The sequence below is a fragment of the Haemorhous mexicanus genome, chromosome 28 (genome assembly GCF_027477595.1).
Source record: "Haemorhous mexicanus isolate bHaeMex1 chromosome 28, bHaeMex1.pri, whole genome shotgun sequence".
Lineage (NCBI taxonomy): Eukaryota > Metazoa > Chordata > Aves > Passeriformes > Fringillidae > Haemorhous > Haemorhous mexicanus.
Window position 1 is genome coordinate 3,881,942 of NC_082368.1, and position 24,504 is coordinate 3,906,445.

Here is a 24,504-nt window from a genome sequence, read left to right on the forward strand (position 1 = left end):
ACAATCTTTAGCAATAGCAGCTACAAAACCTTAGCAGAGGAATTACCTATTTCAGAAACCACTAAATGAAAAGAATATGTCACCCAGAAGAAGTGAGATGTTCAACCTTAACCAAGCTTCAGAAGGCCAGCTGTGGGCTGGATTGCCTGAGATAGCTGCACAAAAATACTGTTCAGCAAATTATTCTTGGCACAAACAAGAAGTTTGGTAAATGCCCTGGGAGAAGGAAACACCCTGATGGTGACACCCAGTGTCAAATGCATAAATACAGAGAGCTGGGGATCAACACTTGCAGTCCTGAAGCTTATCAGGCTCTGCAGCTAAATTTGGGGTTGTGGTTTGACTCTTGCCTGCTGTCACCATGAGCTGTGGTGCCAGATCTTCGACCAGCACCACCAGAATTAGCAGTGGAGGGGGAGGAGGTGGTGGTGGTGGAAGATGCAGTGGTGGAGGTGGTGGAGGGGGTAGGTCTGGTGGATACTCCTCAGTGTCCTCAAGAAGATACACCTCTTCTGGAGGCAGCGGGGGCTTTTCTGGGAGAAGCTTTGGTGGAGGAGGCTCCAGGAGCAGCTATGGGGGGGGCTTTAGCAGTGGCAGCTGTGGCAGGATCAGCCGCAGTAGCTATGGGGGGAGGATGAGTGGTGGTAGTTATGGAGGAGGAATGAGCTGTGGAAGTATGGGAGGAGGACTTGGATCAGGAGGGGGTGGGTTTGGGGGAATGGGAGGTGGTTATGGAGGTGGTGGATACAGTGGAGGTGGATTTAGTGGCTTTGGGGGTAGTGGTGGCTTTGGTGGTGGTGGCAGCTATGGAGGAGGCAGTTTTGGTGGCATGGGCTTTGGGGAGGATGCTGGCTTGCTCTCCACAAACGAGAAGCTGACCATGCAGAACCTCAACGATCGCCTGGCGTCCTACATGGATAAAGTGCGACGCTTGGAGGAAGAAAATTCCCAACTTGAGCAGCTGATCAGGGAGTGGTACAAAAGCCAAGCTCCCTCTCAGAGCAAGGATTACAGCCAATATTACAGGACAATTGAAGAGCTGCAAAACCAGGTATGATGTACTCTGAGTAACTTAGGTTCTTATTGGAATGTGCTTTCCTCATGCAGCACAAGGCCCCCATTTGGGGTGATATTCCCCTTCCTGGGCTGTAGCCAGAAGCAGAGTGGTGTGGGGACCAGCTGCTGTCTGTGTGCTCTGCCACACGTGTCTTTGGTGCAGGAAGCATTGCTGGGTGCAGTGGCAGACCAGCACCAGTGCCCCATCACATGGCCTGTGCCATGCTCCCTCCAATGCTGGGCTGCTGCTCGCTCGTTTTTCACTCTTGAACAGCAGACTCCATCCTTGCTTGTGTCATGCTAATATTTCCATATTAATTGGATGGTTTTGTGAATATACAGGATGAGCCAGCACGTGCAGTTAGTCTCATTCCAGCCCTCAGCCATTTTACAGTCATGTACCTCTTGTGTGAACATGGCTGTTCTCAAAAGTAATGAAAATTCTGCTTTCCCACTGTTTTTTGTTGGTTGGGTTGGGTTTTTTTGTTTGTTAGTTTTTTCTTTATTGAATATGAGGAGTTAATTTAGTTATTCTTTCCAACAAGGTATTTTAAATGGATATTTAACAGTAAAGGCACTTTCTTTTATCTGGAAGCAATAAACTCATCTCTCTCAATAGCTCCTGCAGCTCTTGTCAGGCTTGAAGGCTTGACATTGCCATAAATCCCTTCTGCAAGGTATTTGTGCACAGGTGTTTCTTGTCTCTGTCATCAGACTGAAAAGACAACTGACTGAGTAACACCTGCCCTCTTCCTTTCAGATTGTTGGTGCCAATGTGGACCTTAACAGGATGCTTCTTGACATGGACAACACCAGGATGACTGTGGATGACTTCAGACTGAAGTGAGTCACTCTCTTCCTGGTTCCATCCACTTTGCCTCCCTTTATCCCCACGAGTTTCCATTGTCAATTAATCTTTGTAGAAACTGGAGACTTTTGGCTATAATCACAGAATAGAGAATTGTTGGGAAAAGCATTCTGAGAAGGATTGCTTTGGGTTTCATTATTATTTTTCTCCAGACAAGTTCTTAAAGAAACACATTTAAAGGACTCCATTCTAAGTTTCTCCATCCTTGCACGTAGATTTATAAGCATAATCCTCATGGTATAAATCTCACAGAGAGAAACTGGACTGAAATCAAACACAGCTATTGGAGACAGAATGAGAATGGGGTTCTTTGTTCTAAGAATTGACCAGAGATGTAAGATGGGAACTGTCTATAACTGAGATACCAAACAAAGAGGTCTGGCAGCACTTTGACTCTCTTTCTTGTCTGTCATTCAGGTATGAGACTGAATACACCCTCCACCAGAGTGTGGCAAGTGATATCAATGGATTACGTCCACTTTTGGATCAACTGACTCTGTCCAGATCTGACTTGGAGACACAGTTTGAGTCCCTGAAAGAGGAACTGATCTTCCTGAAGAAGAACCACGAAGAGGTAAGTTTCTTCACACTTCAATAATTAAAAGCAACTCAAAGAATTTCCCCTCGCTTTTTCTACCAGCAGCAACCAGGTTTTGGCCACTGGTTTTGATCACCCAACTTGACACAAGCCAGCTTTGATGATGAGGATGTGCAGAGGCCATAGCTGCTCACAGCTGGTGTCATGAGACACCAGGTCAACACATGAAATCAGGGGGATGAATGGCTTTCAGTACGAACTACAGTTTGCTTGCTGAACTCATGGAAGGAAAATTGGATAGACTATATGGAGGAGTCAAAAGAAAGCATTTTTACTCTCTCCAATGAAATTTCTCACTGAGAAGAAGAGATTCCCACAAAGTATACACTGCATAGAATTCCTTACAACCCTGTGGAGGTAGTGCCAAGGTCACAGTGCATGCAGCGCCTCGCTGTGAGCACTGGAGCCTTGGGAATACCAGAATTGTTCCATGGCCAGGGCAGGGAAGGCCCCTCTGCTGATGTCAGGAGCTGTGTGAGGATCCATGTCCTTTTCCTTCCCTCTATTTGAACTGATGCCATTCCTCCTTACCTTCACCCTTTGCAAACCTCATGAGGTTTTCATGATGTTTTTTTTCAGGAAATGAGAGGACTGCAAGGCCAGTCTGGTGGAGATGTCAATGTGGAGGTCAATGCTACTCCTGGCATTAACTTAATGGAAAAACTGAATGAAATGCGCAGCGAGTACGAGAGGCTCATCGAGAACAACCGGAAGGAGGTGGAGAGCTGGTATGAAACCAAGGTAAAGCACAGGCAGGCTTTGCTAATTAAATCCTTCAGTACTGGACCTATTTACAGCTGGTGAAAGGCAACTTATCATGTATTGTTTAAGGGACAATAACTTTCAATTACTTTAGGCAGTTTCTAACAACAGGTCAGTCCTGGAGTATCAGTTATGTGGTAAAACAAGTGGAGCCTCTGTGTTCCAGCAGCCACTGAATTACCACGGTGTTGGCAGAGTGGCTTGAGGGAAATAAACAGTTTGCATGGAATCTTTATTATTATTAATCAATTTCCTGATATTGTTATGATAACCCCACAGTGCTTTCTAATTATAAAAAATGCCTCAATTTTGGATGTTAATTTTTCAGATGGAAGAAGTTAATCAACAAGTCCACACCAGTGGCCAGGAGATACAATCAAGCAACCAGCAGATCTCTGAGCTGAGGCGTGAATATCAGAGTCTGGAAATTGAGCTGCAGTCACAGATCAGCATGGTAAGGAAAGGCATTTGCTTCACCCATGACACAGTGAGAAGAAGAGCTACAGCCAGCAAATAATCCATCCAAGGAGAATGGGATATTGGATTACTTACCTTCAATGATACACTTTTTTCTGAGGATTTGGGAAGATCTCCTGGTTTTCCCACAAAAATAAATGGAAACCACCACATTCCCATAACCTCTGCATTTTGTTTTCCCCTTGCAGATAGACTCTCTGCAGTCCAACCTGGATGACACAGAACGTCGTTACAACATGCAGCTGCAGCAGATCCAGGGCATGATCGGGCCCCTGGAGGAGGAGCTGGCCAGCATCCGCTGTGAGATGGAGAGCCAGAACGAGGAGTACAAGATGCTCCTGGGCATCAAGACCCGCCTGGAGCAGGAGATCCAGCAGTACAGGGCACTCCTGGAGGAGGGGCAGCAGGACCTTGTGTACGTAGTGACAGGGCACAGCACTGTGTGACACCCAACTGCTGGTCAGTCACCAGCAGGAAATGTAACAGTGGGGATTTGCAAAAGAGATTTTGGGCTGAAATGAGGCTGATGCAGCTGTCTTGGCCAATGGCCTCCAAGGTGTGAGATAGCTCATTCTGTTCAGAATGTAACTCAAGTGAAGAAAAATTAATGCAGAAATTCACTGAATTTGCAGGCAACCCCAACAAGGGAAGAGATGAGAATCTTGACTCCATGTTTCAGAAGGCTGATTTATTATTTTATGATATATATTATAGTAAAAGAAAATTATATATTAAAACTACACTAAAAGAATAGAAGAAAGGATTTCATCAGAAGGCTAGCAAGGGATAGAAAGGGAATGGGATGATAATAAAATCTTGTGACTGACCAGAGAGTCCAAGACAGCTGGACTGGGATTGGCCATTAATTAAAAACAACCACATGAGACCAATCTAAGATGCACCTCTGCATTCTACAGCAGCAGATAATTATTGTTTACATTTTGTTTCTGAGGCCCCTCAGCTTCTCAGGAGGAAAAGATCCTAGCAAAAGGATTTTTCATAAAATATGTCCGTGACATTAATTCTGAACTACCAGTTTGGGACTGGACAAGGAAACTCATGTGAGAGAGCCTGGTTCTGTTTGTTAAGCAAATGTAAATATTCTGTAAAACTATAAAGGCAACATGTTACCTTTATAGTTTTACAGAATATTTACATCTGCTTAACAAACACAGACACTGCCCATTGGTCATGAAAAAGAAACAAAAAAGAAACAAAACTCTCAATAGGTGAAAAGGAGCCATGTCACTCTGTGAGCCAACTAAAGTCCATGTCTTTTAATTTTCTCTCTTTCTTCACATTGTCATGGTGACAGCCTTGGTACCTTCCTTGAGAGAGATACAGGGCTCTCCTGATCTTCAGGAAGCCTTCACTGGCTCATAAGAACAGCACAAAAATGTCTTTCCTACATGGTTCCAGGAAAGTCAGGAACTGGAAAGGCAGGAAAAGACTGTAAGGGGAAAAAAAAAAACAAACAAAAAAACCCCAAACAAACCAACAAAAGCTTTCCAAACCTTTATAAAAGTTTCTGAAAGTTCAAGTTACTTCAGCATCACTTACGCCGTGTGCCAGCTTATTCTTGGAAATGGTGGCTGAAACAGCAGCTAAGTTTCTTCATTCTGATTTTGAGCCATACAGTGATGTATGTGCTAAATATTGCAAGGAATCCCTAGGCAGAATGTGGGAAAAGCAAAAGCTCTTGCATTCAAGTTGAAGTTGAAAGAGGGGATAATTTTTGGCACTGCCTCAGTTGTTTTGCTGTGCAGTGCTGGGTTCTAACCAGCAGTACAGCCCAGGGAGGTGCTGGCTCCTGGGCAGCAGCTGTAGCTGAATGGCTTTTGGATGGCAAAGTGCTGTTAATTAACTTTTTTTTCCCCTTCTTTTTCTCTCTTTGCAGAATCCCAGCAGGAGGAATGGGAGGAGGCATGGGAGGAGGCATGGGAGGTGGTAGAATTGGCGGTGGTGGTTATTCTGGAGGAGGAAGAGGAGGAGGAGGTGGTGGCATGAGTGGTGGATATGGAGGTGGTGGCAGCGGAGTGGGAGGAGGAATGGGAGGAGGAAGTTGTGGAGGAGGAATGGGAGGAGGAAGTGGTGGAGGAGGAATGGGAGGAGGAAGTGGAGGAATGGGAGGGGGAAGCGGTGGCGGATGCATTGGAGGAGGAGGAGGAGGAAGAACCTCAGGAGGCATCAGCAGTTCCCACTCCTACTCTTCATCTTCCCAGTCCCAGTCCTGCAGAAGTGGAGGTGAAAGCCAAGGTGAGAACTCTGGTATGGGCATAGTGCTCTCTCAGTCACATCCTGACTAATTTATGCACTAATTTATACCAACATACTCTTCCAGAGGCAAACAGTACTGAGGATAAACTAACATTTCTGGGAAGTATTAGATTTACCATTACGAACAATTCTTTCCTCTTTGTGTGCAAAGGGTCAACTCCACTTCCAGAGCACACAGTCCATTCTATTCCATTCTGCAGGTGATATCAGCTGATCTTGTAGTTTAACCTCAGCTGGCTTTTTCCATCTGTCTCATTCTTTGCATAATCTCATAAATCCTGCAGTCTTTGTGCCATGCTGGAGTTTTCCTTTTTGCTTTGGAATGCTTTTGGGCTCTCCCACATAATTCTAATGTCTGGGGGATACTGGTATCTTGGACATTCAGTACCAGGACTGATGAAGTTCATGCTTGTTTTGTCTCTAAACAGGATATGGAAGAAAATCTTTTGACTAAGAATTTACATCAAGGATCCTCCAGCACAAGACCTTTCAAAAAGAAACTGGCCCAAATCCGCTGCATTCCCCACACTCCCAAGGAAAGATGATGCTCTGAACAGTTCCTGGGAGGTGCAGATACCACCTCTCCCCCTGCCCTGCATGCTCTGTGCTGCTTCTGCCCACAAAGCTCTGCAGCTTTGGTCCTTGGCACTCAAACTGCTGCTTTACAGATCCAACCTGTTTTTGACTCAGGTTGCTCTGAATCGGGAAAATGTCTCTAATAAAATTTCATTTCTGTCTGATGCAACCAGAATCCTGTATGGGTTTTTTTTTTCCTTCTGTAGGTGTAAACACTTAGAAAACACAAAGTCATGCCAAGACACACCTCCAGGTAGAGAAGTTGATTATACATTCCAGTAGTTGATAAAATTTAGAGTTAAAACACAATTTCTGAGCAGTAGGGGTAGATCAGAATCTTCTTGGGCCGTGCCTTTTTTTTAATAGTGTCAGATATTCCTGGGAGCTGAGCTCTGAGACACAACAGATGAATATCAACCTTAAAGGACTGCAGAACCTCAGTGCTCAACGACTCTAATGGTGCTGGCAGCACGTGAGTGTCCACAAAGGAACACTTATGATTACAGAGCTGTGGTTGTAAAATGAAACCAATGTTTCAATTCAGAAAACCTTGATGGGTACTCCTTGGTTTAACCTGGAAATGCACAGATAAGGGATCTTGTTTTGAAATGATAAGCGAAAGGGAAATATAATTTATGGGAACTTTACAAAGTTCATTTCCATAAAATGTTAATATTGACAGCAATTGCCTTCGACCTCTGAGCAATTTAGTACATGTAAAAGGGCCTGGAATGTTCACTTCTGTCATAGCTACCAGTGTATCCCAGCAAGTGAGGGGCCAAAATTCCAGTGAGGCTGCCCAAGGGGAGGGTACATCTCACCCCACACAGCCTTGCAGGCTGAGCTGCAGGTGCAGGGCTGAACACCAGGGAGAGGCCTCTGGGGCTGAGTTGAGAGTTCCACAGAAGAGGAGCAGCACTGCTGAGTAACACAACAGATGCACATAAGTATGGATTGAGAGAACAGATACAAAATTGATTTCCAGAGATACAAGTCACACTGCCATCTCAGCACTTGGAAAGCATTCAGGGAAACAGAAACACTTGACTTACACCAAGCCAAAGAGTGCTGGCATTGTGCTGGCATGAATGAGCCTTTGCAGGCTTGTTAAACAGAGTTTGTGCTGCACAAATGCTGCCAAGGACATGCAGCAGGAACAGTAATGTTCACTTCTCTTTCTTTGGTTTACAAACTTGGACTACATACACCATCCAGAAAGAGCCATGGTGTTCAGGATAGATGCTCTGAGGATTATAAGAATTGTGTGTATTCCAGAGCCCTCTAAGGGAGGGAATTACATTGTCACCTCCTACAGGTGCAGGGAGAGGGACAGGGACCTCCACTGATGTCAGTCCATGCTTTTAACTACCTTTGGAAGAGTATTTATTTCCAACTCCTCATTACTTTGCTGCCCAACAGGCACTAAGTGCTGCACACCATACAGTGAAGTCCAGAAGGGGTTAAAACAGAATGCAGACAGCAGCTGCTGAGAGACCCAGGTGGAGGGAAGGAAGGAAGGATTTCCAAGATCATTTTACATCCATAAGGCACAGTATTGGGTTTGTGTGGCAAGGTTAGGGTAGCAGGGAATACAAGGGGATTTCTGGGAAGAAATCTGGTGAGAATCTGCCAGAAGCTTCCCCTGTGTCTGATGGAGGCAGTGCCAGCCCAGCACAGCCCCAGACAGCCCAGGACAGCCCCAGTGCCAGCCAGGGCAGGGCCCCTCAGCGATGGAGGCAGCACCTCGGGGTAACAGAGCTACCAAGGGTGAACAAACCTGTACAACTGCAGCCAGAGAGAGGAGTGGGCTTATTTCTTCTTCTGTAATGTGGAAGCTCTTCCTGAAACCTCTTCCTGGTTGAATCCATCCTCCCTCTCTGTGGATAAGCTGATTTTGATGTGGCAATTCACAGCAGGTCCCACCAGCTCCTTGTGCTTCCCCTGCACAGCCCAGTGAGTCTTCTGTAGGAGCTGCAATGCTGATATTTAATGCACAGTTGGAAACACAAAAATATGTTTCTGTTCAAGTCTTTTCTCAGTTTCACAGGAGCTTGATTAGTAAAGATGGAAAAAGCAGCTCACTGCCATTCCCTATTGCATGGGAAGTGGAAAAAAGTAGACAAGGATTTCTGACTCTCTGTTGGGTGGTGCAAGGTGTTCTGTCGTGGTTGCAAAACACCCCTCACTGTAATGAGCTCAGGTAATGATGATATTTTTTCAGATCTAATCTTTGGCTGGTTTAATCAAACTTATTTTTTCATTGTGTTATATAACTCAAGGATGTATTCTGAAAAATTACTATTTAAACAGAGTGATGAAAATGTGCAAAGTAAAATATTTGTCCTCTCAATTTCCTCTGAGTCCATTTAAAACCATTACAATAAAATTAGGAGCACTTTGATAGGAAAAGATTTAGTATCTTTTCCCTTGCACAGTGTAACTTTTGTGGCTCTTACACAGAGTTTTCTTCAAAAAGAAAAAAGACTGTGATCCACATGCTGCATGTTCAGAGAAAGCTGAATGCCAGCAGGACCTTATTCAACACAGAGTGAAAAATCTGGAGTCAAGTCTTCTTCTGTAACAGACATGGGAATGCAGTCTTCAAAATTTTAATTTCAGTGCATTGAAGTAGATTTCTATAAAGCTGATGTAAATTGAAATAAATCAATGAATGAAGAGTCCCTTGGAGGCTGCTGGTGTTACGAATCATGTCTCTGATCTCAGGTGGAAGACTAAGCTGAGTTACTGAGTTTCAAAGCATAAAAAATGATGGCCAGAGACAATGAAGCAGAAGCTTCATTAGCTGCCGTTAGCAGCACGATATTGCCAGATTAACAGAAACTGAGACACAGGACATTGTTCAACAAAGTATCCAACAAGGAGCCACCCACATTAAATTACAGTGCAGCTAGGTGTGAATCAACTAAGACATATTTGCACTGAATGGTAATGCCTTTTACTTACCTCAGACAAAATTCCTCTTAGCACATCATTTTTGGCATGAGCACTATGGCTGGCAAATCCCATGGGAAGCTGGACTGCCTGGCAGGTGACACCCACCTGGGCAGGTATAAATAGCCACCAGCAAGGACAGCCCGCTGCACTTTGATTTCCTGAATCTCGCTGTGCACAGCTTTGCACCTTCGGGGCTGACGAGCTGATCCCTTCACCATGAGTTGCAGCATCAAGAGAACGTCCAGCACCTCGTACAGGAGCGGAGGAGGAGGTGGCGGTGCCTGCGGAGGCAGCAGCGGCCGCAGCTCCTCCGTGTCCTGCCGCCGCTACGCCTCCTCCGTCATCGGCGGGGGCAGCTACGGCGGGGCAGCCTGCGGGGGCTACGGCGGCGGCCTGAGCATGGGCAGCCTCGCCGGGGGCTTTGGCGGGGGCTTCGCGGGGAGCTGCGGCCCCGGCGGGGACCTGCTGCTCAGCGGCAATGAGAAGGTCACCATGCAGAACCTCAACGACCGCCTGGCCTCTTACCTGGACAAGGTGCGGATGCTGGAGGAAGAGAACGCTCAGCTTGAGCACCACATCCGGGAGTGGTACAGGAAACAAGCTCCCAGCGTTTCCAAGGACTACAGCTCCTACTACCAGACCATTGAACAACTCCAAAGTCAGGTAAGATCATCCTGGCACACGTGGCTCCATCTCCTACGTGCTCCTCTCTCCTCTAAGGCCTTCCTCCTTCTTCTTTGCTTCTTCCTCCAACCTCCATCCCCAGCACTGGGTTCTACTACCTGTGGGATGGCCGTGCTGGTGGTACCGCAGGCACAAACCTGCTGAGCTGCACCTCCCATCCCGTGGCTGAGCAAACCCTCAGAGCAGCCCACAGGCAACAGAGCACAGCCCGAGGCACCAGCAGCTCCCCCAGCCACAGACACGCCGGCTCACGCCATGAACATCCCACGTTGTGCAGGTGCCTCCAAACCAGCCATGTGTGGTTTGCAGTGCTTCCCTCTGCTCCCAGCCTGATCAGCTGGATGGAGTGCAAAGCCAAAGTAGATCTGGGCTTTCTTTGTCCCTTCACACTCTTGCAGAGAGGACTGAGGTCTTCCCTTAAAATCAGGTCACACGATACCAAAAAACCAGATTAAACAGCCACCATGAAGAAGCACTTTTATATAAAAAGGGCTGCAAACACTCTTTGGGACTCATGAGGGCCGTCCCTACCTTGAGAAAAGGAAGAGCATGGACTTGACAGGATGGCCTGTGATAGCACAAGCTTCCCTGAAAAGTAAATCTGGATCCTTACCCTTCCATATGGCCCCTGCACTGCTGCAAGAAACAATTCTAAGACCCTCAGTAACACCCTGCCAAAGCTTAGAGCCTTCTTTCTGCTTGTCCTGGAAATAGAGAACATAAAAAGGCTCCTCTCCATCTTCCCCTTTTACAGATTATTTCTGCCACTGTGGACAACAACAGAATGCTTCTGGACATTGATAACAGCAAGATGACTGCTGAAGACTTCAGAATGAAGTGAGTAGCTCCCCATGAACCTTGCATGTCTGTCAAATCCCTCTCATCATCATCCAAGAAGACAAGGGAGGACTGCTCTGGGTGGCATTACTGAGTCATCCTGTTTTATTGGAATATTGATCTTAGAAGGATGTGTGCTATTGACTGCAGCATCTCATTTCCCCATTTCTCTGTCTCTGTGTGTGACACAGGTATGAGAATGAGCTGGTCATCCGTCAGACCGTGGAGGGTGACATCAATGGCCTGAGAAATCTCATGGATGACCTGACTCTGGTTAGATCTTCACTGGAATCTGAGCTGGAGTCCTTGAAGGATGAGCTGATTGCTCTCAAGAGAAACCATGAGGAGGTATGATCCAATGATAATTAGCACAGCCAAAGACACAATCCACTCATTCTTCATGGCTCCCACCATCACATATCAAGTCCATTTCCCCTTTATGCCATGGCATTGTCATTCCTTTGTACCTTGGCAGTGCTTTGCCCCAGCACAACAAATGACCTGTGTGTGCTCTTGTCTCTCTCTCTGCACTCCCTGCAGGAAATGAGGCAGCTCCAGTCCCAAACTGGTGGCGACGTGAGCGTGGAGGTCAATGCAGCCCCTGGACAAGACCTGACAAAGATCCTGAATGAACTGAGAGATGAATATGAGCAGATCATTGAGAAGAACCGCAAGGAAGTGGAGCAGTGGTATGAAGTCAAGGTATGTAGCAATGCCCAGAGTGGAGTGAGTCTCCTCTGGTGGCACAGCCCAGACACCCTGATACTGGGACTGGCTGAAACAGAGAGGCTCCCTGGAGATGTGAGCTCTCATTCAGCAAATCTGCTCCCTTGTGGCTTAAAAAGTGTTGCTGGGGTTTGACTCTGCAGATCCAAGAAGTCAATCAGCAGGTCACTTCCAGCAGCCAGGACATCCAGACCAGCAGCCACCAGCTGACCGAGCTGAGGCGCGAGATGCAGAACCTGGAGATCGAGCTGCAGGCACAGCTCAGCACGGTACGTGGGCAGCAGCTGCGGGCCCTTCCCTCCTTGGCACGGGCAGGCAGCTCTAGAACTCTGCTCCTCAACCCCTCTCTTTGCCTTTCCAGAAAAGCTCTCTGGAAAACTCCCTGGCAGAAACTGATTCTCGCTACAGCTTCCTGCTGCAGCAAATCCAAGTGCAGGTCAACTCCGTGGAGGAGGAGCTGAGCAGCATCCGCTGTGAGATGGAGGCTCAGAGCCAGGAGTACAAGATGCTCCTGGGGATAAAAACCCGTCTGGAGCAGGAGATCCAGCAGTACCGGGCACTGCTGCAGGAGGGGCAGCAGGATCTTGTGTATGTATTTCATATTATAGCAAGGGAGTAAAAAGAAATCCTCATTTACTTATTTGCCAATAGAGACTTTTTGCTCCTGAAGCTCAACATCAACATATCTTTTTCAACTGAATATCCAATGTTAGTAGGTTGTGATGAATTCTCTGTTGGTTTTGGGTTTTTTTTTTTACAGTGCCTCCCAAGGAGCTTTCCAAGGAGGTGGAAAATCCTCCCAGTCATATTCTGCTTCCTACTCTCATTCCCAGTGTGGAGAAATGTCAGGTAAGTCAATACTTTGTAAGCATGTAATTATTAGTGGGTTAAGTCTGCTGCAATGGCTATATTGTATTTGGTCAGAAAAAGGTTTGTAGTTTGGGTTGGGAAAGATTCCGAGGTCCATTAGCCTGAGAGTGAGAAACCTCATTACTCTGTGGCAGCAGAATCAAGGGTTAAAATACAGCAAGGGCTGCTCTTCCCTCTGCCTAAATATAAAATACAGTTTATAAACTTTATGGCATGGGAAATACTTCTTTGCTTACTGGAATAATAAAAAAATACAGTTCTGAGAAAGCACCCAGTGCTGCTGGGCATGGAGCCTCTGCTCCTCTGCTGCTAACATTGTCAGGTGTAAGAATTCCACTCAGCAGGAATGCTCAGACTTCCCTTCAAGGCAGTGATTTGTTCTGTGCTCACACAGGGCAGTCAAGAGTGTGCTAGAATAGCAGGAGAGTCCTTGGCACCTTCCAGCTGTGATGCACCAACCGTGAGCAGCAAGAGACACCCGAGAGTTTCTGCAGCCCGGCTGAGGGAAGGGGTTGGAAGAGCCTGGTCACCTGCCCCTGCACCCCCTCCTCCTCCCTGCAATGCTTGGCTTACTCAACTTGTCTTTGGCAACTCATTCTTTGTTAAAGGGTTCACACTCTGCTGGTAACTCTGCTCTAATAAATCTTTATGTCTGCAATTCAAATCACAACATGTCTGAGAAAATAAATGGAACCAACCTCGCGCGGGTACTTATCCAGATCATCCAGTAAATACAGGCTGTGGACTTGTATGGGGTACATGATCTGAGGACAGTCCATTCTGCACTAGGAAAATGGGCACAGTGCTGGGATAGAACCACTGAGTGAAAGGAAATATCAGGAATTGTGACCATGGCTGTGTGGGGTGAGACAACAGCCAGCCTCTGCCTGGGAGAACTGCCAGGTGAGGCTGGCAGAATTCTCTCTTCACAAGCAAGAGGTAAAAGGTTGAAAATAAAAATCCTGTTGTCAGTTCTTGACACAATTTTTCTCCTCCCTGAGATGTTAAAAACCATTTACCATTTTGTTTCTTAATGGTCACTAAGGGATTGCTTTCTGGCCCCTTGCCTTGCCACTTGTACTAAAGAGAATGAATTATGTGAGTGAAAAGAGAAAGAAAATACAAATGATGGGTAACTATCAGGAGATTAACTGTTAATTTACTTAACTGTGCCCAATGGTACTACTGTGAGTTATCTGAGTCCATTAATCTCATCACAGCCAGAGTACTGTGGGAATGAAGGTGTGACTCAGGAGAGGTTGTTCCAGTATGAAGGGGCTTCCTCACAAGTATTTCTACACCTTCTGTTGCACAGACAATGACGTATTGCTGACTTCTGTTGGGAGAAACAGACAGCAAGAAAATGGTCTGTTTCCTTCAGTGTCATGCACCAAAAACATTCCAGTGTTTGATGATAGAAATTTCAATTTAAATACTGATATAACACCAAGAACCCAATTTCTGTTAATACACACAGCTGGCTGATACTCTACCTTAAGAGAAATGAGAGACACATTCCTTTCACTGAGGGTATTTTCTATATTTTACTGCTTAAGAACATAAAATGTGCAACAAAATTAGAGATGAAACAGCATTAATTAATTAGGGCAGCTCCTTTAGATGTATGTTGCTTGCTGAAGATCACAGTGAAGCCCCTTTTCAGTCTCTGCCTGTTGTGCACCAGATACACTAAATCAGCCATGTATCACTTACAGGTGCCTGTTTGTCCCTTCCCCACTGATTAAACCTGGTTTCTAGTATTTCCCATTTCATTTCACACTGAAGGATTGATCTGTTAGGGTAATGCAATTAAACATTTTCTCATCACAACCAACTTAGAAGAGTTTGATTTTGTTTAGGTCTTCTCTCAGTAACCACATGCCTTGGCTGTGCCAGCACAACACCCTGACTGCAGCCTGCAGTGTGTCCACAAAGAATACACCTTCTACTACTGCTGAAAAACTGACTTTTATAAGTCCAGCATCAGGAATTTGTGTGAAAAAAAGCCTGCCTACAACGAATAAAAAGTTCATTTTACGTCTTAACTGTATAGAAAGTGATGTAAAACAAATGCAAACATGACTTTTGTCTCTAGAGGCTGCCAGAGCTCACTCAGGTCTCAGCTGTATTTACTGTAGCCAAAGAAGCTGAAGGAGACATTTTTTAAATCCAGATTCTGTCACCTTAAACTACAGAGAATGTCTGTAACTAAAGAACTGAAAGGCTATTTTGCTTCTTTCTGATGTTCCAGAAGCACAGAGAAGCATCAGAATGATCAAAAATGCAGTCCTCACCCAGAGAACTCCTGGGAACTCCAGAGCTGCAGTGTCTGTCCCCATTTTTGAGCTGATTTGGGAGTGTGAGGTCTTGCTGCAGTGAGTTGCCCTGGGGAGAGTCCTCAGGAGTCTCTACAGCAGGATCAGCTCACTGTGGAGTCCTGCTGCTGACAGCACAACCCTCCTCACATTCCTGCTGGTCCACAGGGCATTAACCCCCACCCAGGGATGGGCCAAGGCCTGTCCTGGGGACAACACACACCACAGGTGTGCCAAAGACACAGCAAGACCCACAGCCTCCATCTAGGGCTGGCAGGTGCTCCAGAAACCTTGTGCTATTTCTGTGATCAGGTATCCTGACACCACTGCCTGCTCCCGGTGCTCACTTCACTCATCCATGTTCTTAACACTTGCTTAGTGTTCTGAAAATATCTTCAGGACAGGAAAAAAAGGCTTTGGCAGGGAGGAATTTAGAATTCAATTAGTTGCCATCATCGATAACAGGAACACATGGAAGCAGGTAGAGAGAAGGAGAAACAGGGAAGGATCACTCTGCTGGAAAACCTTAATTTCCCTCGGGAAGCATCTCTAAATTTGTCCTTTTTCAGTGGTAGGAAGGACTATGAGTAATGATTTAGATGAACTGTGGAATTAAAATAGCTCACACTTAAGAGGTTTTCTGTAGGTCTATACATAATGCAAGTTTATGAGCCCACCCCATGGAGTAACATTAAGAGGATGAGCCCAGAATGAGGGGTTGTGGAAATCCTACAGCTCTGAATGAACTGAACAAATGCAAAGGTTGAGTGATGCTGCAGGACAATGGATGAGGAATGCACAAATGGAGCTCCTGATGAAACTCCTGGGAGTAGCACTCTTCTTACCAAGACCACATTTGACTCATTTACTGTAAAACAATTAATTACCAGTAATTGTATCTAGGATTGTCCTCTCCCTCTAGTGTGACTGAAGACACACATCCAGTAATGGCATCACAGCCTCTGTGGAAACCACAGGCTGCTTTTGGTTCTTCTGCCAATTTGGAGCATCCAACTTCACCAGTGAGTAAACAGCACTGGAAAGGATTCACAGCACTCCTGCTTCAAACAAACTTCTGACTTGCAGAGGTCCATGGTGCTCACTATGAGCAAAAGGTCTGCCAGGGGAAAATGTGATTTCAAAGCTCTTACAGCACCTTGAATGGCTGAGGAGCCTCAACATCTTCTACAGCAGAACATGTCTGACCTGCTTCTGTCATTGTGAAAGATGATGGCTGTGAACAGCCCAGGCTCTTTTGGCTTGTGAAGTAAATCAGCAGGTCCAAACTCACTCACATCAGCCAGCTCAGGCCAAGAGCCATGTCCACAGGACAGCGGCCAGAAATGCACATGGAGACAAGGAACTACCCCCAAGTTACAGAACAGTCCAGAGATGAAATGTTTGGGATGCAGTTATGGCAGTAAGGATGGTTAGATCACCTATTCAAAAAAGAAGAGAGGAACAGAGAGACAGAGAAAAGGCACCTGGTGACAGTATGAAATTACAGCATTGGGAAATGTCAGAAATTGTTGGGCTGGGTGTTGTGATGCAACCATGCTGAGAAGGAGATATAAAATCAACACCTCTGGCACTAACAGCAATCAGCAATAAACTTCTCATAGGGAAATAAAAGTGCATTTCAACAATCTAATGAGGAAAATATGACTAAGGAATCACACCCTGTGAGAAAATAATTTTTATTTTTTAATAAAGATGACTCAGTCTCAAGAACACATGCAAAGCACCTGGTTCTGACGTGTGGATAATTAGAGAGCTACCAATAAAACAACAATCATAATTATGTAGATCAAAGGATCTGTGATATGGGGGTGGTGGTGTGTCAAGAAACAGGGTGAATGGTTTTCCATGATCCTTCAGTCAGCCATAACACACATTAGTAACTTTATGGATCTCATAATCACTATGGCTAAGAAAAAAATTCCTGCTTGAGCCACAACTGCAGGGTGTGTGTAAGTAACAGCATAAATAGAGAAACCAACAACAACAAAAAAAAAAGAGTAAATTAGAAATTCCAAGTAGAGATGGATTTCCATCAAAGTTCAACCCTCACATAATGAGACCCCTGGTCTTTCAGGCTTAAAATTCACATTTTCCAAAAGTTACTTAAAGGCAAAATTTCCTTTCCAAAGAAGGGCTTATCACAATCTGCCCCCTTACCAACATGGTGCAGTGGTGCAGCACCAAGGGACAAAAGACTGAAGGCAAGGGGGATCTAGAGGGTCATCACAGCTGACTCTGCTGTACAAGGATAAAATCCCCAACATCAATTGACTGAGATCAGATTTGAAACTCTCTCTTCCATCCACAGCTCCTGCAATGGAAACTCTTCAAGACCCCTTTGCCTCCCATAGTTAAAAACTTCCCCGTAATTTCCAGCCCAAACACACTCAAATCCAGACTGTGATCTTTCCTATATGGACAACAGAACTGTTCTGTATTTCAAACAGCCCTGGCACCTCTTTCCTCAAGAACCAGCTGATAACAATCTCAGCCACTATCTGGCCAAGGCAAATCCTCTTTCCTCTCCCAGGATACAGCCAATGCAGCCATATAGATTTCACATACATATTTCAGTTTAAGATAACCTCTGAGTGATTGGACATATGCACAAAAATGTTTAAAAACTCACAACTTTAAAATGGCATTACTGCATGCATACCAGAGCATGAGACAGGAGGATTTCCTGTAACTGATACCACCAGAGTTTGGTGAGAACAGAAATAACACAGCTGCTGTTAAGCTCATTTTTCTGTGATTTACCACTAAGTACTCTGAGAGACACTGCCCACAGTGAGCTTTCTTTTCTAGGGAAAAGAAATTCTAAACCTGAACTCTAGATTCTATCATAAAACCTAAATTTTTAAAAGAGTCTGTTTCCAGAAGTGGCAGTTCCGAGGCGAATTTGAACCAGCCTCACACGAAGGGTGCTTGAGTTCATATTTCTCCAAATCTGAAATTAAAGCAGAGTGATTAGGTGGTGCTTTCACCACCTGTTTTCAGGACAAAAGAAAATTACTCCAAAGAACAAAGAACAACTATTAAAATGAGTCTCACTCACTAAGTAGCCAGCAACGAACTATCTCCAACAAAATCTAACTCACAGCCACCCACCTGAAATTGCAGTGGAGGCTTGGTGTGAATCAGCATGCAAACCCAGTACCTGGGGGGAGGGCTGTCCCAAGCCCCAAAAGAAATTCCCCTTAGCACATCACTTTCTGCATGAGCACTATGGCTGGCAAATCCCATGGGAAGCTGGACTGCCTGGCAGGTGACACCCACCTGGGCAGGTATAAATAGCCACCAGCAAGGACAGCCCGCTGCACTTTGATTTCCTGAATCTCGCTGTGCACAGCTTTGCACCTTCGGGGCTGACGAGCTGATCCCTTCACCATGAGCTGCAGCATCAAGAGAACGTCCAGCACCTCGTACAGGAGCGGAGGAGGAGGTGGCGGTGCCTGCGGAGGCAGCAGCGGCCGCAGCTCCTCCGTGTCCTGCCGCCGCTACGCCTCCTCCGTCATCGGCGGGGGCAGCTACGGCGGGGCAGCCTGCGGGGGCTACGGCGGCGGCCTGAGCATGGGCAGCCTCGCCGGGGGCTTTGGCGGGGGCTTCGCGGGGAGCTGCGGCCCCGGCGGGGACCTGCTGCTCAGCGGCAATGAGAAGGTCACCATGCAGAACCTCAACGACCGCCTGGCCTCTTACCTGGACAAGGTGCGGATGCTGGAGGAAGAGAACGCTCAGCTTGAGCACCACATCCGGGAGTGGTACAGGAAACAAGCTCCCAGCGTTTCCAAGGACTACAGCTCCTACTACCAGACCATTGAACAACTCCAAAGTCAGGTAAGATCATCCTGGCACACGTGGCTCCATCTCCTACGTGCTCCTCTCTCCTCTAAGGCCTTCCTCCCTCCTCTTTGCTTCTTCCTCCAACCTCCATCCCCAGCACTGGGTTCTACTACCTGTGGGATGGCCGTGCTGGTGGTACCACAGGCACAAACCTGCTGAGCTGCACCTCCCATCCCCTGCCTGAGCAAACCCTCAGAGCAGCCCACAGGCAACAGAGCACAGCCCGAGGCACCAGCAGCTCCCCCAGCCACAGACACGCCGGCTCACGCCATGAACATCCCACGTTGTGCAGGTGCCTCCAAACCAGCCATGTGTGGTTTGCAGCGCTTCCCTCTGCTCCCAGCCTGATCAGCTGGATGGAGTGCAAAGCCAAAGCACCTGGATGGCAGGATCTGAGCTCCCTTTGTCCCTTCACACTCCTACAGGCACCAAGTGGGAGGACTGAGGTCTTCCATCGCAATCAACTTTTTTCATAATGAGATGACTTCAGCATTGGGCAAAGCCCACGCTGCCTCCGACACCCAGAGTGCAGAACCCCATGGGGCTTGGCCATTTCCCAAAATAAATGTTCTTCTGTTCTTTCCCCCATTAATACACTCTTTCATCAAAACCTCTGGAAAGCCAAAACCTTGCACACACCAGTCCCTGTGCTATGGCAATTCGGGAACTTTCTGTGACCCCTGCACCACTCCATAAAACAAGCAATAACATTCTACCAGAGCTTTGTGTCTTTTTTCTTCTTTTCACTTTGCTTCTACCAAAGTGTTCTTTGGTAGAGTGTTCTACCTGTTCTAGATTCTGGAAATCTAGAACACAGAAAGATACTTGTCCATCTTCCCCTTCTGCAGATTATTTCTGCCACTGTGGACAACAACAGGATGATTCTGGACATTGACAACAGCAAGATGACTGCCGATGACTTCAGAATGAAGTGAGTAGCTCCCTGTGAACCTTGCCTCTTTTATTTCACAAATTTTATGAGACTCATGAATGGAGGTGGATGAAGTCCTGTCTAAAGTGGTGTGATAAAGCCTACACATCGTAATGAAATGAGTGTGCAATGCTTTGCTTTCCTTTGGTACAGGTATGAGAATGAGCTGGTCATCCGTCAGACCGTGGAGGGTGACATCAATGGCCTGAGAAACATCCTGGATAGTCTCACTACCACTCGGTCTTCACTGGAATCTGAGCTGGAGTCCTTGAAGGATGAGCTGATTGCTCTCAAGAGAAACCATGAGGAGGTATGATCCAATGATAATTAGCACAGCCAAAGACACAATCCACTCATTCTTCATGGCTCCACCATCGCATATCAAGTCCATTTCCCCTTATGCCATGGCATTGTCATTCCTTTGTACCTTGGCAGTGCTTTGCCCCAGCACAACAAATGACCTGTGTGTGCTCTTGTCTCTCTCTCTGCACTCCCTGCAGGAAATGAGGCAGCTCCAGTCCCAAACTGGTGGCGACGTGAGCGTGGAGGTCAATGCAGCCCCTGGACAAGACCTGACAAAGATCCTGAATGAACTGAGAGATGAATATGAGCAGATCATTGAGAAGAACCGCAAGGAAGTGGAGCAGTGGTATGAAGTCAAGGTATGTAGCAATGCCCAGAGTGGAGTGAGTCTCCTCTGGTGGCACAGCCCAAATAGCCTGATACCGGGACTGGCTGAAACAGAGAGGCTCCCTGGAGATGTGAGCTCTCATTCAGCAAATCTGCTCCCTTGTGGCTTAAAAAGTGTCTCTGGGGTTTGACTCTGCAGATCCAAGAAGTCAATCAGCAGGTCACTTCCAGCAGCCAGGACATCCAGACCAGCAGCCACCAGCTGACCGAGCTGAGGCGCGAGATGCAGAACCTGGAGATCGAGCTGCAGGCACAGCTCAGCACGGTACGTGGGCAGCAGCTGCGGGCCCTTCCCTCCTTGGCACGGGCAGGCAGCTCTAGAACTCTGCTCCTCAACCCCTCTGTTTGCCTTTCCAGAAAAGCTCTCTGGAAAACTCCCTGGCAGAAACCGAGTCTCGCTATGGCCGCATGCTCCAACAAATCCAGATGCAGATCAACTCTGTGGAGGAGGAGCTGAGCAGCATCCGCTGTGAGATCGAGGCTCAGAGCCAGGAGTACAAGATGCTCCTGGGCATCAAGATGCGCCTGGAGCAGGAGATCCAGCAGTACCGGTCGCTGCTGCAGGAGGGGCAGCAGGATCTTGTGTATGTTCTCTGTTTGTAAATAAGGGCACAAATTTTATCACAAGCTTTTCTCTCTTGGCACTCACAGAAGATAGAACAGAATATTTTACTTGTCTCTAGCTGAAATCTAAGTTCAGCAACTTTTATTCACGGCATCTGCATTGAAATGTGTCTATCAAAAACCTCATAAGCAGATCAAACATCAAGGGAAACACAGAGCAGATTGTTACTGCCAGGTTTTGAGTTAATCAGTTCCTCTTGACCTGTTTGCACAGAGTGAATTCCATGAGAGGAATCACCGTGCCAAACCAAATTGTAATGAAGTTCCTTCTGTCAGCAGACAAACAAGCACAGCTGAACTGTGAGAGTACAAGAATTTTACTGCAATGGTCTCTTGCTGTATCTGCTTTTACAATTTTCCAGGAAAATACAGCTGAATGGAATGAAATGAAAAAAAAATACATATTTTTAAGATCCAGGAAAAGCTGAGTTGTCACATGCACTGTACATGATATCAGTATGTATTTGTTGCTCCCTTAATAAAACTCCTTTCCTTTTACAGATCGTGTCAAGGAGCTCTCCAAGGAGGAGGTATGTCCTCTCACTCTTACTCTTCTAGTTCTTACTGTCATGGTCAATCTAGTGATAAGGCAGGTAAGAAACATCTTTCAAAGAGCATCCAAACTTATGGCTTTCACATTTTGTGTTTCACCCCTTTTCCTGTTAATACCAACCTTGTGCTATGGTTTCCACACCTGCAATTGCTGCAGGGATTAAACCATTCACAATCAAAGCTCTTAATTTCAAAGTGGTTTGGCTCCAATTCAGAGACAGGCTAAGCTCCTTTCTATGCTTTTGCTAACAAATGGATATTTAAATAGTGGATGGGTCTGAAATGTCAGTGCTGCAAAGAGACTCTTGGTTTCCCTATCAGAGCAATGGTTTCTTCTTTCTTTCCACAGGGCAGTCAAGAGTGTGTTAAGATACCAGTGATGTGTTGGGCTTCCCTGATCCAGTCAGTGCTGTGGGAGCAGCCAGCCCTCAGCATGGTGTGACCTACCCCCTGCACAGACTGCTCTCCAAAGCTATCCATGAAATCGAAATTAATAATTACTAGGCTTTTCCTAAAACTATCTACCCCTCCCTTTTGATCCTGTCCAGCACTGTGATCAGTGTGCTCACACACAGGTCTCTCCAGTGCACTTGGTTCTCTACTGAACAACAATCCCTCGAATAAAGCTTTATCTTTCTGCAATGCAAAGAAAACTCTGTGTCCAGCAGTCTATTTGGTATATTAATATTCTATTTACATTTAGGTGGAACAAGTCAGGTGCACAAAGAAATTAAGGTTGCGTGAATTATGTAATATGGCTCCAAAGAAATACATGAATTCTAAATCATATGATGACTGGGTAAAATCCTGGAGATGAATAAACACATCCACATTAAACTCAAGGGTGACACCTATGGGGAACAGAAAGGGGTGGGGGGAACCCCTTTTTCATAGCATTTGTTGCAAGGGGTGTGCAAGTAGTTGATTTGCCAATTCAGCAGCTGAAGTGAAAAATCAGGATTAATTAACCCCAAAATTTCATGAAAATTTTGTCAAATCAAACCCACTTTTCCTTAGTCACTGAACAAGAAATCAGTCCTATTCAGGCAGCTCTTTCCCAACTTCTGGGTGAGAGCTCTGTCTAATCTTGTTCAATTAAGAAAGAGTTAGATAGGAAATGAGTGAGGAGTACAAAAGTTCTGCTAACCCAACATTTAGTTGTTGGAATTATTCCTCCTGACATGATGGAAAATCTGAGCTCAGGTGTTTTATCTGGAAGTTCCACGTGAAGGAGTGTGTTCCTCCTAATGATTCCATAGGGTCATTCCCAGATCCATGCTGTGTGGAACTCTGGGTGGAGAGTGCACGGTGCAGGCAAGGTTCAAGCTTTGTTACTAAACCTGCCCCACTTCAGGAACCACACTCAGCTTATTTGGGCTCAACAGAGGAATAAAACGGGTGAAATATCTCAGTCATTTCAAACGGAGAAATCTGCATTTCAGTGTTTGGCTTGCAGGGCTAAGGAAGCTGCTGAACAGGGTCAGCCACATAGCAGGGGAGTGACTCCACTGCCGCCCTGCCCCAGACCCTGGGTGGGTCTCAGAGGCTTCATTGTTCCCTGAACACCTCCTAAATCACCGACGTTTCTTATCCTGTCATGCAGCTTTACACTTACACTTTGGTTTGCAAAGAGTCAGGACAGGTAAAACATCATCATTTTGGATAACAAGGTATTATTTTAAAATACATCAAACTGTTCCATGTTACAATCCAGGCTGAATTCTCAGCACAGCAGGAAAGGGATGAGTCAGAGAAACTATTTCCATGGGAAACAAAGGTTTGTAAAGTCAAGGCAGATCTGCCACTCCTTGGAGTCACAACAGGACTCTTCTGCTCTGTGCAAGTAACAGAGATTCTTCTGCCTTATGATCCCTTTTACTCCTCTCTCTTATCAACCAGTGCTGACTATCCCAAAATCCCTCAGCACTGGCTAGCTGTAGTGGACTTTGGGATCAAGTACCTTCTTTAGGCACAGTTTAACTAGCAAGAATGTCTGTAATCCCAGAAAGGAGCCACTTGTGCTCTAGGCCGCCTGTCGGGAACATTCCCGAATCTCCTGCTTCCCTTCTGCTCTCTTTTAGGTGGGACACGTCTGCAGTGGCAGCACGAGGGAATGCTGTGGTTGAGCCTTATCCTGCCCCAGTGGCATGTCCCACAGCTCTCTACCAGGGTGAGGATTTATCTGTGGGTGACAGACAGCGTGTCCATCCATTTGGGTCGGCTCCCTGGCATCCTCTGATGGCAGTTAAGGAAACAACAAGTAGGTTTTGTGACACAAACTGCTCGAAACACTCTCAAAATTAAATAAAGCCTCAGGGCTGGGACATGGTTCGTACAAGGAAAGAACAGATTCATTAATACGAAAATGGCCGCGTTTTTCTTTTTATTTCATGCCTTGGATTCGGTGGCTGTGCTTAACAGCCGGGCCTGCAGGGGGCGCTCTGTGCTGCTCCCGCTTCCCAAGGCCCCAAATCCCACGGCTGGTGACTCAATTCTGGGAATTAATCATCTCCAGAGGGATAATCCAACATTTTCAGGAGGTTTCATGAAGATACAAGAGTGACATGGCTGTATGGGCAGAAATTCAAGAAAAGAACCAGAATTGAGTGGACTGGGGTCTCCAAGGGGCTTCATTCTGGATCAGGATTCTGACACACCTGTGGATTTAGACCCACAACAATGCTTCCAATTGCAAGGGCAGCTGTCAGGTATGGACAGCTACAGCAGCCCACTGCTACTCCTGGTGCCTTTGTGCACAGTCCTGCCAGGCTCTGGCAGTCCTGGCTACAAGGAAATGGAACCACAGAGGTGACAAGGCAGATTTCCCTCTCGGCCCACCACC

General features: G+C 46.3%; 3 protein-coding genes across 3 annotated transcripts; all 3 read left to right on the top strand.

Annotated features, from left to right (window-relative positions):
• The first annotated feature begins 346 nt into the window (after positions 1-346).
• Positions 347-6,783, top strand: LOC132339377 (keratin, type I cytoskeletal 17-like). Its single transcript, XM_059869603.1, has 8 exons — positions 347-1,051; positions 1,817-1,899; positions 2,342-2,498; positions 3,102-3,263; positions 3,613-3,738; positions 3,950-4,176; positions 5,659-6,017; positions 6,467-6,783. Exons 1-8 carry the CDS (start codon positions 362-364, stop codon positions 6,490-6,492), a joined length of 1,830 nt encoding a protein of 609 aa, XP_059725586.1. The 5' UTR covers positions 347-361; the 3' UTR covers positions 6,493-6,783.
• A 2,987-nt stretch (positions 6,784-9,770) lies between these two features.
• LOC132339386 (keratin, type I cytoskeletal 15-like) lies at positions 9,771-13,350 on the top strand. Its single transcript, XM_059869613.1, has 8 exons — positions 9,771-10,232; positions 11,008-11,090; positions 11,282-11,438; positions 11,631-11,792; positions 11,960-12,085; positions 12,178-12,404; positions 12,577-12,665; positions 13,081-13,350. The coding sequence occupies exons 1-8, from the start codon at positions 9,786-9,788 to the stop codon at positions 13,098-13,100; spliced, it is 1,311 nt and encodes a 436-aa protein (XP_059725596.1). The 5' UTR covers positions 9,771-9,785; the 3' UTR covers positions 13,101-13,350.
• A 4,990-nt stretch (positions 13,351-18,340) lies between these two features.
• On the top strand, positions 18,341-22,315 carry LOC132339389 (keratin, type I cytoskeletal 15-like). Its single transcript, XM_059869617.1, has 8 exons — positions 18,341-18,859; positions 19,714-19,796; positions 19,950-20,106; positions 20,297-20,458; positions 20,626-20,751; positions 20,844-21,070; positions 21,612-21,640; positions 22,012-22,315. Exons 1-8 carry the CDS (start codon positions 18,413-18,415, stop codon positions 22,029-22,031), a joined length of 1,251 nt encoding a protein of 416 aa, XP_059725600.1. The 5' UTR covers positions 18,341-18,412; the 3' UTR covers positions 22,032-22,315.
• Positions 22,316-24,504: the final 2,189 nt, after the last annotated feature.